This window comes from Gadus macrocephalus, chromosome 15, assembly GCF_031168955.1.
Source record: "Gadus macrocephalus chromosome 15, ASM3116895v1".
NCBI lineage: Eukaryota > Metazoa > Chordata > Actinopteri > Gadiformes > Gadidae > Gadus > Gadus macrocephalus.
This window is the reverse complement of record NC_082396.1, coordinates 5,346,633-5,359,132: the sequence shown is the minus strand read 5'-3', so window position 1 is coordinate 5,359,132 and position 12,500 is coordinate 5,346,633. Positions and strand designations below refer to the sequence as shown.

The 12,500-nt window shown below is 52.4% G+C and overlaps 1 protein-coding gene across 3 annotated transcripts in view; it reads left to right on the top strand.

The window, feature by feature from the left end:
* Positions 1-12,500, top strand: part of LOC132473433 (signal-induced proliferation-associated 1-like protein 2) — a 77,929-nt gene that overhangs the window by 60,975 nt on the left and 4,454 nt on the right. For 2 of the 3 annotated variants that reach the window (XM_060073564.1, XM_060073565.1), the window contains exons 10-15: positions 3,064-3,321; positions 6,173-6,319; positions 7,513-7,613; positions 8,058-8,146; positions 9,751-10,109; positions 12,257-12,500. The exon at positions 12,257-12,500 is cut by the window's right edge and continues 20 nt beyond it. In XM_060073564.1, coding sequence (XP_059929547.1) covers positions 3,064-3,321; positions 6,173-6,319; positions 7,513-7,613; positions 8,058-8,146; positions 9,751-10,109; positions 12,257-12,500 — 1,198 coding nt within the window. The remainder of the gene's footprint in view (positions 1-3,063; positions 3,322-6,172; positions 6,320-7,512; positions 7,614-8,057; positions 8,147-9,750; positions 10,110-12,256) is intronic. The other variant, XM_060073567.1, reaches the window with a different exon arrangement.

Here is a 12,500-nt window from a genome sequence, read left to right as displayed (position 1 = left end):
GCTTTTCCCTAACAAGCATCCACATTCAAATGACAGCTCTCGGTCTAAGGTCCTTGGGTCATTTCAACACTTACTCCATTGTAATTCGTTACGAGCCCCCGACTAAAGTAACATCTTTCTGTGCGTAATTCTATCAACCAACTAAATAATTTGTGATAGCTCTTATAAACTCTATAAACATGGTGTCTTTGAAGATGCATCCTTCCCATATTGAATCATCCAGACTAACCGGTGCTTCTCAGTGTTTGTCTATCCCCACATGGCGGATGGAGAGCCTGGTTTGCATTATCGTGTCCAACGCCTTCAAATTGAACCTTCAGATCGAGGCCGTTGTTCTCGGCTCCAGTGAAGGCAGACAGCCAGTAAATCCTCTCCCGCTCTTTTGACCTCGCCTGTCTTCCCACCCCCCCCTGATGGTCTGCTAGCAGACGTCTCTCAGACAACTCAAGCAACAACTGCTAGCTTGGTAGTGGTAGTTAAAAGCTGGTGCTTGGTTCTACCGTGCTAGTTTAAAGCTAGGATTTGGTTTGACAGTGGTAGTTAACAGCTAGTGCTTGGTTCTAGCTCGCTAGATGAAAGCTGGTCCTTGGTTCCACAGAGATAGCTTGCAGCCATTGCTTGATTCTATTTCAATAGTTGAAAGCTAGTCCTTGACAGTTGTAGTTGACCAGCTAGTGCTTGACTCTACCTCACTTGCTGAAAGCTACTCCTTGGTTTCAAGAGTTTAGGCTACAGCTAGTGCTTGACTCTTACACACTTGCTGAAAGCTAGTCCTTGGCAGGACAGTGGTAGTTTACAGCTAGCGCTTGGTTCTCTCATGCTATCTTAAAATAAGTCCTTGGTTATGCTGTGCTAGCTCACGGCTCTGATTTAAGTGCTGCCCAAACACTCATTTACTCTCTGCATGAGTTCTTCTTCCATGATTTATGCGCATGGTGCCTCTGTGCTGCTATACATTACATGTAAAGGATCACAGGCCAAATTTTTCCACTCCGAACAGACCTTGAACAACTGGATCATGTTGATCATAACTAGCCAGGCATTAGCTTTTCTGTACACATACATTCTAGAGCAGAGTGCACCGCAATAGGCGATTGCAGCTGGCATCTCCTTCGCTGACAAGCTGTGTGTTGTGTTTAGCCCGAACTCAGAGACTAAATACACATGGCAGTCTGGCCTCCGGGAGCAACACATTCAGCTAATCTTGGTATTAACCGACTTTAACAGCTCTGCACAAAATTTGACCATTGACCAACAATCTACACCTTACGAACACCTTTGTCTTTTGGGAGTCGTACAAGCTCCAAAATGTGGTAAGGGAATTCAAATAAGCTTACAGTAGATGAGCTCCACTTTTCACCCTCCACTAAATCTACATCCAGCACTCATTGCATCGGTAGCACTCGAACACAGCACCTAAAAGGGCCATGACCTGTATTACCGTGCTGGTTTAATGCCCGTTCATTACCCTCTGGGCTGCATACATAAAGCCAGCGATGCACGGCGCATCCATACAGTATTAATGAAAGTGCTGAGATGTGAAGCATGCAAACGGGAACAATATGACATGCCTCCATCATGGATGAGCTTGGCATGGCCTTGACATGGACCAAATGCGGTCGAACAAGGCGAGGTAGAGGGAGAGACAGAGTGGCAGGGCGATGGGGCCGTCCACACCCAGTGTGTTCCCGACCGAGGGGCCGGCAGTAAAATAAAAAAAAGAGCTCAGCTGCCGGTCTCCCTTCTGATGAAAGAGTGGCTCTCCGGGAAGGGATTAGCGTCCCCCCTGCTACCACAGCCCTTTTCAATCCACCGGTCCACCCCACACAAGCCCCACTGTGTACACGTACGACCACAGAGCATATACACAGAGCACCCTCAACCTCACCCTCCCCCCTCCCCCGTCCCTGTCCCGGCCCCAGACCCCACCACCGCCGCAGTGGATCTGGGATAGTGAAGACGTCATGTTGGAAGGTGGGCGTGTTGGTGGTGGCGGGGTGGTGGTGGTGGAATGGGTTTGGGGAGAAGGGGGGGTCATTTAGTGTAATCATAGGGGTCACGCTCAAGATGGTTCGGGAGAGCGAGCAGAACACCCGGGATGTTTAACGCTGAATCGCCCACCACCACCCCCTGCCGTGAACCCCGGGCCCACCGCGCCCCTCCTCCCCTCTCACAGCCCTGCCACTGCTCCACCCATGCCCCCCCGTTTATAAACACGCACCCCAACCCCCCTCCACGGTCGCCTCACACTCGCCTCAAGTCAGGGTTTAATGTTGCGTGAAATAGCGCCGGGGTGTGCTGCTGGGGCCGGCGGCGCCGGTGCGTGTGTGTTGTTAACGGCAACGGGATGGAGACGGCCGGAGAACGCTCGCACGCACGCACGCATCCGGTGGGTGGATGTCGCCTGGCGGAGGGGGTCGGCCCCCGCATCAGGGTTAAGTGTCAAGCTGCAGATTACAGGCTCCGCCGCTGTAGCGGAGCATTAGCCGCTGTTTAAGCATCTCTGATGAGCGCTGTAAGCCATTTTTTGTTCATGCCCGCGTGCGTTACCCTCGCTCACGCGTGACGGCGTATGCGCATCGGCACACCGATCTGTGACAAGTGCGTGAGTCACCCAGAGTGCATGCGTGCCCTTGCGAGAATCCACTCATTGGTTAGAAGGTAGATATTCATGATGCCGTTCATTTAATTAAGTGCTTTCACATCCACACAGAATAGAATAGTCTTTTTGATAAACATACCACAACAAATATATCATAGCCGGGAAACCCTTGAAGAAGCGCTCCCCATCCCATCAAGGGGAATAGAACTCTGCAAAAAGCCGTAGCTGAAGTTCGGTTCAATGAACCCTGTGAAGATCGGTCTCGCACAACAAAGCAGACGAACATCAAAACCCATCAAACATCAAGCACACAAAAAACATCAAAATGTCTGGTTACATTTCCCCGACCGAGATTCCCGATGCCGAAACAGTCTCACATGTCGACGGCCAGAGTGTTCCCGGAACCTTTTACCTTCTCACCCTGCCTCCCCCCTTTCCCTCCCCCATTGTCTCCCCCACAGGGGCTGCTCCGAGCTCTACCGCATCCCCATGGTGGAGTACAAGGTGGACAGCGAGGGCACTCCCTGCGAGTACAAGACGCCCTTCCGGAGGAACACCACGTGGCACCGCGTGCCGGGCCCGTCGGGCCAGGCCCTGTCCCGGAGCTCCCCCACCCAGGGCCCGGACCGCCTGCAGTGCCAGCAGATCCTCCAGCAGCACCAGGCCAACGCCATCCCCCGGAGCACCTCCTTCGACCGGAAGCTGCCGGACGGGTCCAGGTAGGCTCAGCCCACGGAACGCCAGACATTCTCTTACCTCCGCTGCTGCGACGACCGCAACCTTCACCTCGACATTTACCCTCCGATGTACCTTAACGAAAATGGGAATTTATACAGCGCTTGTGAGTTCAATTGCCCCGGACGGAAGCATATAAATGTCGATAGGATGTGGGGGCTGGAGGATACACACCCATACCTCTTTAGTGCATCTCCGGAGAGGCGACCAGACATTCTCTCCTTTCTATCTATTTTTTTTTCATATCGCGGTCTCCTTCCATTGAGCCGTGTAAAGGAGTAATTTGTCCTTTCTAATGAAACCCCTGCAGCCATGATAACCTTTCCAGTGTGTCATGCAGACGCCTCCCCCCCCCCCCCCCCTCCCACACATACCCCCACCTCCCCCCATCCTCCACCCGCCCTTCGCCTGACTCCCATCAGCGGCGCCCTGCTTGTCTATATCAGCATAATGGCTGCCTCCACTCCCTAATCACAGCCACCGGCAGCGATGGCAGGCAAGCCTCCCTCTCTCTCTCTCTCTCTCTCGCTCTCTCGTTCTCTCGCTCTATCTCTCTCTCTCTCTCTCTCTCGCTCTGCTCTCGCTCTCTTTCTCGCTCATTCCCTCTCGCTCTCTCTCTTTCTCTCTCTCGCTCTCTCTCGCTCTCTCTCTCTCTCTCTCTCTCTCTCTCTCTCTCTCTCTCTCTCTCTCTCTCTTCCCTCTCTCTCTTCCCTCTCTCTCGTCCCTCTCTCTCGTCCCTCTCTCTCTCTCTCTCTGCCCTCTCTCTCTTCTCTCTCTCTATCTCTCTCTCTCTCTCTCTCTCTCTCTCTCTCTCTCTCTCTTTCTCTCTCTCGTTCTCTCTCTCTTTTTCCCTCCCTCCCTCTCTCCCTCCCAGCTACTGCACCGGGCCCAGCAGGAGGTGACAGAGGAACTGACACGGCCAACCACATCTTGGCCAATTACCGCTGAAACAAAGAGATAGCCCTTCCCTGCGTTGAGAGCTGTAGAGAGCCCTCCCCCCGCCCTCCCCCCGCCCTCCCCCGTCCCTCTCCACGAGGAAGGGTGTGCGCGCGCGTGTGTGTGTGTGTGTGTGTGTGTGTGTGTGTGTGTGTGTGTGTGTGTGTGTGTGTGTGTGTGTGTGTGTGTGTGTGTGTGTGTGTGTGTGTGTGTGGGGATGGGAGTTTGAGGGGAAGTGGAAGACAGGAAATAAAGGCGTTTCAGACAGTAAAAACAAAGGGGCACGATAAAAAAAGAGAGTGAGAAAATATACCCATGAAATATATCGGTATGAATGTCAAAATTGGAATGGTTATTGTGTTATTCCAGCATATTTTCGTAGCTCTGACTGATGAGCTGTCGGTAGTTCTTTTTTTTGCGGAAGGTATCGTGCAATTTGCCAGCGTTTCCCCCTCGCCTCGCGCACACACACCGGAGAGAGGGAGACGGGTAAGAGAGGAAAGAAACAGCCCCGCGCTGTATAGGAAATGAGCGAAGGCGATAGCCTAGATAAAGCTGTGCCCTGGCTGGTTTCATTGCTGACTTCAGACTTGGCACCATTACATATGAGACCTAATACAGGCCCGGCAGCCATCCTCTATGACCGCCAATGTTATTGCAGCCGGCGGGAGTAAAAAGAAACGACTGTTAATATCCCCTGAACCTTTATGTCGGAGGGGAGGGAGCGAAGCAGGGAGAGAGGGAGGGAGGGAGGGAGGGAGGGAGGGAGGAGGCAGGGAGGGAGAGGAGCGATAGAAAAGCACCAGCTGCTGTTTCACATTAAAGGCCTGGACACCACTGAGATGACTAACACCTTTGTCGGACCGGAAATGTAAGAAATCTGGCCAAGGTGTTCAATGGCGTGTGCGGCGCGGTAGGGACGCCGTCTGATGCCTTTTACCGTGGCAATAAAATTCGGCGATAGAAACATCACTGCAAAAGAGGCGAAATGCTCGCCATTCAGACCTTTGTGAGACGGTTTATAAACCGTCCAAGGAGGCATCCAGGAGGTGGATGAAAAAGGAAACCAAAGTAAAGCCTGGCTAGGCAGTTAATGTGAAATCCAGTGTAGCCCATAAGATTCCCATTTGATTTTCTCCCAGTCGGGTAATCCTTCTTTGGTGTGGGACTTAGAAGTGGGGCCACCAGGATACAGGCAGAACCTGAGTCCCTTGTTTGCTTTTCAATCTCCACCTAAGCCTCTGAGGCTTTCCTCGCCAGGTAAACGTAAACAGACGGAGCGCTTTGATTACACATCTAAAGCCCGCCTTTAAATCACGATTACAACAACTGTGTCAATCAAGTGTGGTACAGAGTGACAAGAGAAGCCTTGCATTGAGATGCTATTTGCTTAAGTGCTCGCTAGGTGCAAATCGTCCACGGGATTAGAAAGCTTTCAAACAGAGACAGCTTTTTGTTTCTGATTATCTGCAGCCTCTGGAGGGGAAAATGTCCAAAAATATCACTGGAACCACTCTGCGTTGAATTACTTTACATAACGTCTTTTCACCCGCCGAGCGCATTAGCAATGTGTGTCTAGACGTCAGCTCGCTGAAGTCTGGAGGTATTCAAACACAATGGTTTTAATATAAATGGGCGGTGGCAAAGTGGGTCATCGTACCTTAAATCTAATTAAATCAGGCTAGTGAGAGCTAAGGGGAGTGTTTCTTATTGCCAAAGACTGGCACGGCTTTAAACATACAACCAGACGTTTGACTGTGATTTCCTCTGACCCTCTGCGAGCCATAAAGAGGATTTTCATGCTGCTGCAGATCAATGACTTACAACCGGCAGATGTTCTGTGTACCCATACGTCTCTATCGTTCCTCACACACGTCTGGTTTTGTCTTGTGTGTGCAGGACCATGCAGGATATGGAGAACCCCCAGGTCACCTCGTGCAACAAGGGGGACCAGCACTACCGGAGCTCCCCCAGTAACCAATCGTCCTCCAGCGACCCTGGGCCCTGTGGGAGCACCAGCTGGTCCCAGCAGGCCGGATACGACGGGTACGGGTCCATCCCCCTCCCATCGTTCCCACCGGTCACTGCAGAACTCCTTCGCAGTGTGCCTCATCTCATATCTCAGAGCGGCATGTGGCTCAGGAGGTGTAGCGGGTTGGCTGGGAACCCGGGAAGTCGCTCGTTTCGATCCCCGGCTCCTCCGAGCGGATCGTCGAGGTGTCCCTGAGCGAGACGCCTCACCCTGACTGCTGCAGACAAGCTGGATGTCGCCCTGTGTGGTTGACACCGCCGCCTGTGTGTGCATGTGTGCATGAATGGGTGAATGTTGGGCAATATTGTCAAGCGCTTTTGTGGGGCCACTGGTTAGGAAAGCGCTGTATAAATGCAGTCCATTTGCCATTTCACCATTCATATTGTAGTAGGCTATCCAAACAGATGACGGTAACGACACAATATGCATAGTTTATGGTCCACGAGGTCGGCGGTTTGGTAACGAAAACAACAAATCCCATACAACTCACTTTACTCCTTCGTACTATTCAATCAACACTCAGGGCCTGTGTGATCTCCGGCCGCAGTGCCTCCAGGCCTCAGGTGTGACCGATCAAGGGACTGTTCTCAGCGAGCATTCATCACTGACAGCGCTGTGTGTGTCTGGAAGTTCTTACGGACCGTGACAAGAGGGTGGGCCTCGCTTGCACCGCTGCGTACCGCACTTGGCCTGTCTGTCTGGTGGCGAACCAAACAAACAGCCAAAGATCACAGCGGCCTGTCAGAGAGCTGTCAGGCGCCCCCCCCCCCCCCCCCCCCACTGGAACACGCAGCATATTTATTCACCGACGCTCTCCGGGGGGAGAAGGGGGCGCTTCGGTCGGAGATCAATTTGCGCTGCTAAGGAAAAGAGCTCGGAGTTCATCTGCATTGACGCCCGTGCTACCTTTAACGTTAATAGAGATAGCACGTAAAGGCTTCCCCTCCCACCGGTACTTTTCCATGGCAACGGCGAGGGAGGCGTGCTTCGTCGTTACCCCTCTCCTCTCCCCGGCGTCTGGAAGGTCCTGATGAAGATCCATCCCGTTAAACCATAGGCTTAATGGAGCTGATCTCTGCGGGGGTGATCTAATGGCCACACATCTGGGGAGCGTCTAATGAAGTGTTACTCCTGACTCGGCGCCCGCGGAACGCGACGTGGTTATCTATGGGTCACGTGACGCTCCGCTCCTCTCCTTCCCCTCCAGATGCCCTTCCCCTGTCCTCCACGAGCACTCGGGTGACATCGCCGGCGGGGACGGCGGGGGCCGCGAGAGAGAGCCCACGCTGGAGAGGACCCGGTCGGCGGGTGAGTCATCCGTCCCGATCGCAAAAAACACGCTCACGCACGCACACGTGCAAAGCGCGCGCGCGCACACAAGCTCATGCGCACGCACACGCACGCCCGCGCTCACTTGCGACCACCAACCACAAAAACTCACAGGCACCGAGACGCGCACAAACACACACACACACGCACATGCACACAGACACAGACACACACACACACGCATGCAAGAATGCACACACGCATGCACGTACACACACATCCACGCACACACACATCCACACACACACACACACACACATACGCTCTCACTTGCATCCACTATGCGCCCACAAAACCTCCCAGACACAGAGACATGCACAGACGTGCGCGCACACACACACACACACACACACACACACACACACACACACACACACCCGTTGCGCCCCGCTCATACATCACGTTGTTCCCTGCTCTCCACAGAGGCCAAGTGGCACGTACCCTCCACCAAGATCCTGAACTCTCTCAAACACCGAGAGGGGAGCAAGGACTCTCCCAACAAGCTGTCCAGGGTGAGTGGGCATTCTGCCCCCTTTGTTCAAAGGGAGGATTTTGAGGATTTTGATTGGTCGTACCATCCCTAGTCTGCCCACACTACTAGGTTGTGTGTGTGTGTGTGTGTGTGTGTGTGTGTGTGTGTGTGTGTGTGTGTGTGTGTGTGTGTGTGTGTAAGTCTGGGAATGAGTGCACGCCTTTATGTCTATATTTGTATTACCACTCTCTACACTGTCAGAGCTGGTTCCCTTCACGGGGAACAGAGATAAGGTCAGACTGTCCTTGTCGGTGGGCTTTCTTACTATTTCCACCAGCAGAATTGGGACATCCAATTGTACATCCATCCCCCCTACCACCGCCCACTCTGTCTCTCTCTGTCTCTGCCTCATTTGTATCCCTGGAATCATATATACCGGCCCGGCTTCATTAATATGCTAGCCGGTGTTTCGGCGCTTCACACCGTCCGTCTCGTCTCTAGATGAGACACGGCGGTCTCGCATTTGTCTCAGAGGTTGAATATATCTATCCAGCTGTAGGGTTTGCTCGTTCGTCTCCTAATTTGTATTACCTTCCCCGTTCCTCCTCCCCTCCCCCCCCTCTCTCCGTCTCCTCCCTCAACTCTCTCTCGCTCGCTGCGCCGCGGGTTGCAGCTCAGTGCTAACAGCGCTGGGGCTCAGAGCGTGTGCTCGATCGAGTCCATGAGAACCCTTTGTTTGGCTCTCTAGGTTTCCTATACATGCCAGAGATTATTATTTCTTTTCCGCTAGCTCTTTAGGGGTAAAGGGAAGTGAGCCAACACTATTAGCAGTGAGAGCCGGAAAGAAAGTCAAGTTTGGAAGTTAACTTGTGGTTGTGGTTTCAAAGAAGATCCCCCTGGTCGGCCATATTGAACACCAGAGTGTAGCAAAATCTATTATTTATGGATCTACATGTTTGCTGATCTAGTCTAAATTAAACATTTAAAGAGAAAATGAAGTGGATATTCAGTGGAAGGATGTTATACTCGTCTTACTTATTTTTTGGGATGCAGTCTTAAAGAACCACTAAAAGTTTCTGTTTCAACCGCCGAGAGTACAGCCACAGTACAAAAGACGATCACTAATTCAAAAAAGTTTGTTGAATGATCAAGCACTATATCACACCCTGCGCTCACACACAGATATATGCATACCCTAGTTCTCTGCTACAGTATCACTGCTATATATATATATATATATATATATATATATGGATACACTGTATGTATAAATAAAACACATAATATTCTCATTTGATACCCAAGAAGATTTGTAGTGTTTAAACTAGCCTCAAGCTTTGGCCAAGGTGAGCACAAAACTGTCACCACTAATGATCTGCTTGTATTCATAGTAATTGTTACACTGACTGTGTTTATGTCACACTGATGGACTTTATGAATGATGCTGTTTTACGTTGTGTATTCGCTGCTCTTGTTCCAACTGCCCGGGGACAACAGATCTAATTAAACTGCTATCTAACTCTTCTACCGTTACTTTTAACAGTGAGCTGCCCCCTGTATAAAAAAACACCAATAAACATAAAACGAAATAAACTAATCATAATTTAACGTGTCTCCCCTCCTCCCCTCCACGGACGTTGCCAGACGGGAGACAAGACGTCCAGCCACTCCAGCAGCAACACCCTCTCCAGCAACGCCTCCAGCAACAGCGACGAGAAGCACTTTGGCTCCGGGGACCTCATGGACCCCGAGATGCTGGGCCTCACCTACATCAAGGGCGCGTCCACCGACAGCGGCATCGACACCAACCCCTGCATGCCCCCCGGGGCGCGGCACCTCCTGCAGGTGCGGGGGGGCGAGCAGGCGCACCCGTGGCCGTCGGAGCTGGCGGAGGACGCGGCCTCGGAGGACGACCACGGGAAGATGTACTTGCCGCAGGGCTACGCCGCCGCCATCATGGAGGGCAGCCTGGGAGACCTCAGCGAGATCTCGTCCCACTCCAGGTGCGGTAGACCGGTCGAGAGCGCTGTGCGGTCCGCCTCGGGGCCTCGAAGTGTGTTTCGGGATATACATTCAGGGCGTTTAGCAGACGCTTTTAGTGAAAGCAATCAATTTGCACAACAAGTACATCGGTCAGAAGAAGGAAAGACAATAAATCGCTCTCTGTACAGTAAGGATTTTTTTAGAACGAAGTGCAAAGCACTAACATTCGCTAGGTTAACCCATTCCCCGTAAACAACAAAGATAGCTAGAATAAGATGCTACACGATGCGTAAGAGGGGTGTCGTGGGTAAGGGGGGAGACTATGCAGAGTCTAGGTGAACTCTGAACAAGTGAGTCTTGAATTTGAGTCTTGAGTCTTAAAGTTGTGGGGTGTGTGCTACAGACCCCTTCGCGTGCGCCATCGCCATGGGCGATCGCTGTGTTTACGTTTTGCGTAGGTCTAAGTTCCCGAGATGAAGGCACATCGATCGGTGGTCTGTTCTGTCTCTTCTGTATCAGCTCATTGATTTAATTCTCCATGGGGGGAAGAAATCACAGGTTGTCAACGGTAACGGGCGATCTAGCACACGATCTGTGGGGTTGAGATGTACTGAGCGGTCGTATGCTAGCACATGCACCAAAACAAAGTAGTTTATAGTAGCGTTTATTTAGCATTAACCTACTTTCATCGACCGGTTTCCTGTCAGCTTGAACATATCCTTACTGAAAACACAGAGAAGCACACACACACACACACGCACACACACACACACAAACACACACACACACACACACACACACACACACACACACACACACACCCACACACACACACACACCCACACACACACACACACACACACACACACACACTAACACACATCTGGAAGACGCTGGCTGTTCGCTGACCTTCTCTTCTTCCCCCTCCCTGGGTATTGACCGGTGGCCTGCTCCACCTTGCTGTGCCGGTCTCAGAGAAGCCACGGGGGCTGTCTTGCTTGAGCCAAGGGGGGGAGCAGGGCGAGAGGGAAGGGGGGGACGGAGGGGGAGATCCGTCTTCACCCCCCCCCCCCCCCTCTCCTACAGAGCCAGGGTTTGATGGATCTCCCCCTCCCCTGCAGATTAACTCAGGGGAAAGCGGGGAAAGGACAGAAACTGATGTACCCTAGCTTCTTAAAATCCACCGTGCATCCCTCTGGGCTGGTCGCCCCATACAGGGGCGGTGTTGACCCCATCCGACCGCATCACACGCTGGTTTGAAGGCGAGTGCCAGAGCTGTCTGACTCGAGGCGGGTAACATTAAGGAGAAGAGGGGGGATGTGTACTCTGTGTGTTCCTGATTTAACTGCCATTGACACCCGGATGTCTCCTGAAGAAGCAGCGAGAAGCAGCAGGAAATCATATTGCAAGGTGTCGCGACAGATGGCGATGAATATGGAAACAAAGGGACGCTGTGTCTCGGGATGAGACTCAGTCGCTAAAAAACTGATTGACTAATTTAATGAGAAATTAAATTCGGTCTGATCCATTTCAGCAAAGCATTTTTATTATTCTGATCGGGGAACTCTTCAGCTTGTGAAGTGGCCTAGAATCAAAGCCCGCCAATGGAATAGGTAGAATCCGATTGAGCGTCGGGAGATGAAAGACCAAATGTCCGCAGCGTTGACAATTGGAGGCCAGGGGCAATTAGAGAGCAAGGCTGCCGCCACTTCCACCGACGTCTCTGTAATAGGAATTCACAGGCAGATCAAAGGCAGCCGAGTGGTCCGCTCAGAGGGGGGGGTTTAGCGGGGAATCTGCCATTTAATGTCCTCCCTTACTCAATGTGAGGGGTGCGCTGTATTAGCTGCAATACCCTGCTCTCTAGATGATTGGTATGGGCTTCTCCAAGTGCAGTTTTGGGGTTCTGGGGCGGGGAGGGGACCGCTATGCTGCTATGCTAATAAAGAGGATCTGTTTTTCTACCTTTCTACTTCGTTTCATGTGAGAGGATGCTTTGAGATTCGGCTCGTCTCGTGGTCGTCCTGGCGACATCTGTTGACTTATTGTTCTCAGGTCTGATGGGTTTGTTTTTGTAACTTTGTTTTTCTATACTTTTTTTCCGTTTGTCCTTTTTGTGTCGGGCGGTGACGTGGCGGGTGGGGTCTGTGTGTCCCACGCGGTTCAGTGGCTCGCACCACTCTGGCAGTCCCCTGGCCCGCGGGGCCAGATACTGTATGTCCACCGACTCCTCCAGGGCCTACACCATCCCCCAGGCCAGCAGCGCGGGTGTAGGGCCCGGGCCCGAGACAGGGCCTGGGCCTGGGGTGGGTCCCGGCTCAGAGGCGTGTGGACAGGCACGCCAGGAGCCTGGCTCAGAGCTCTCACTGGGCACGGAGACCACCGACGATGCCCACTGCATCCAGGAACCC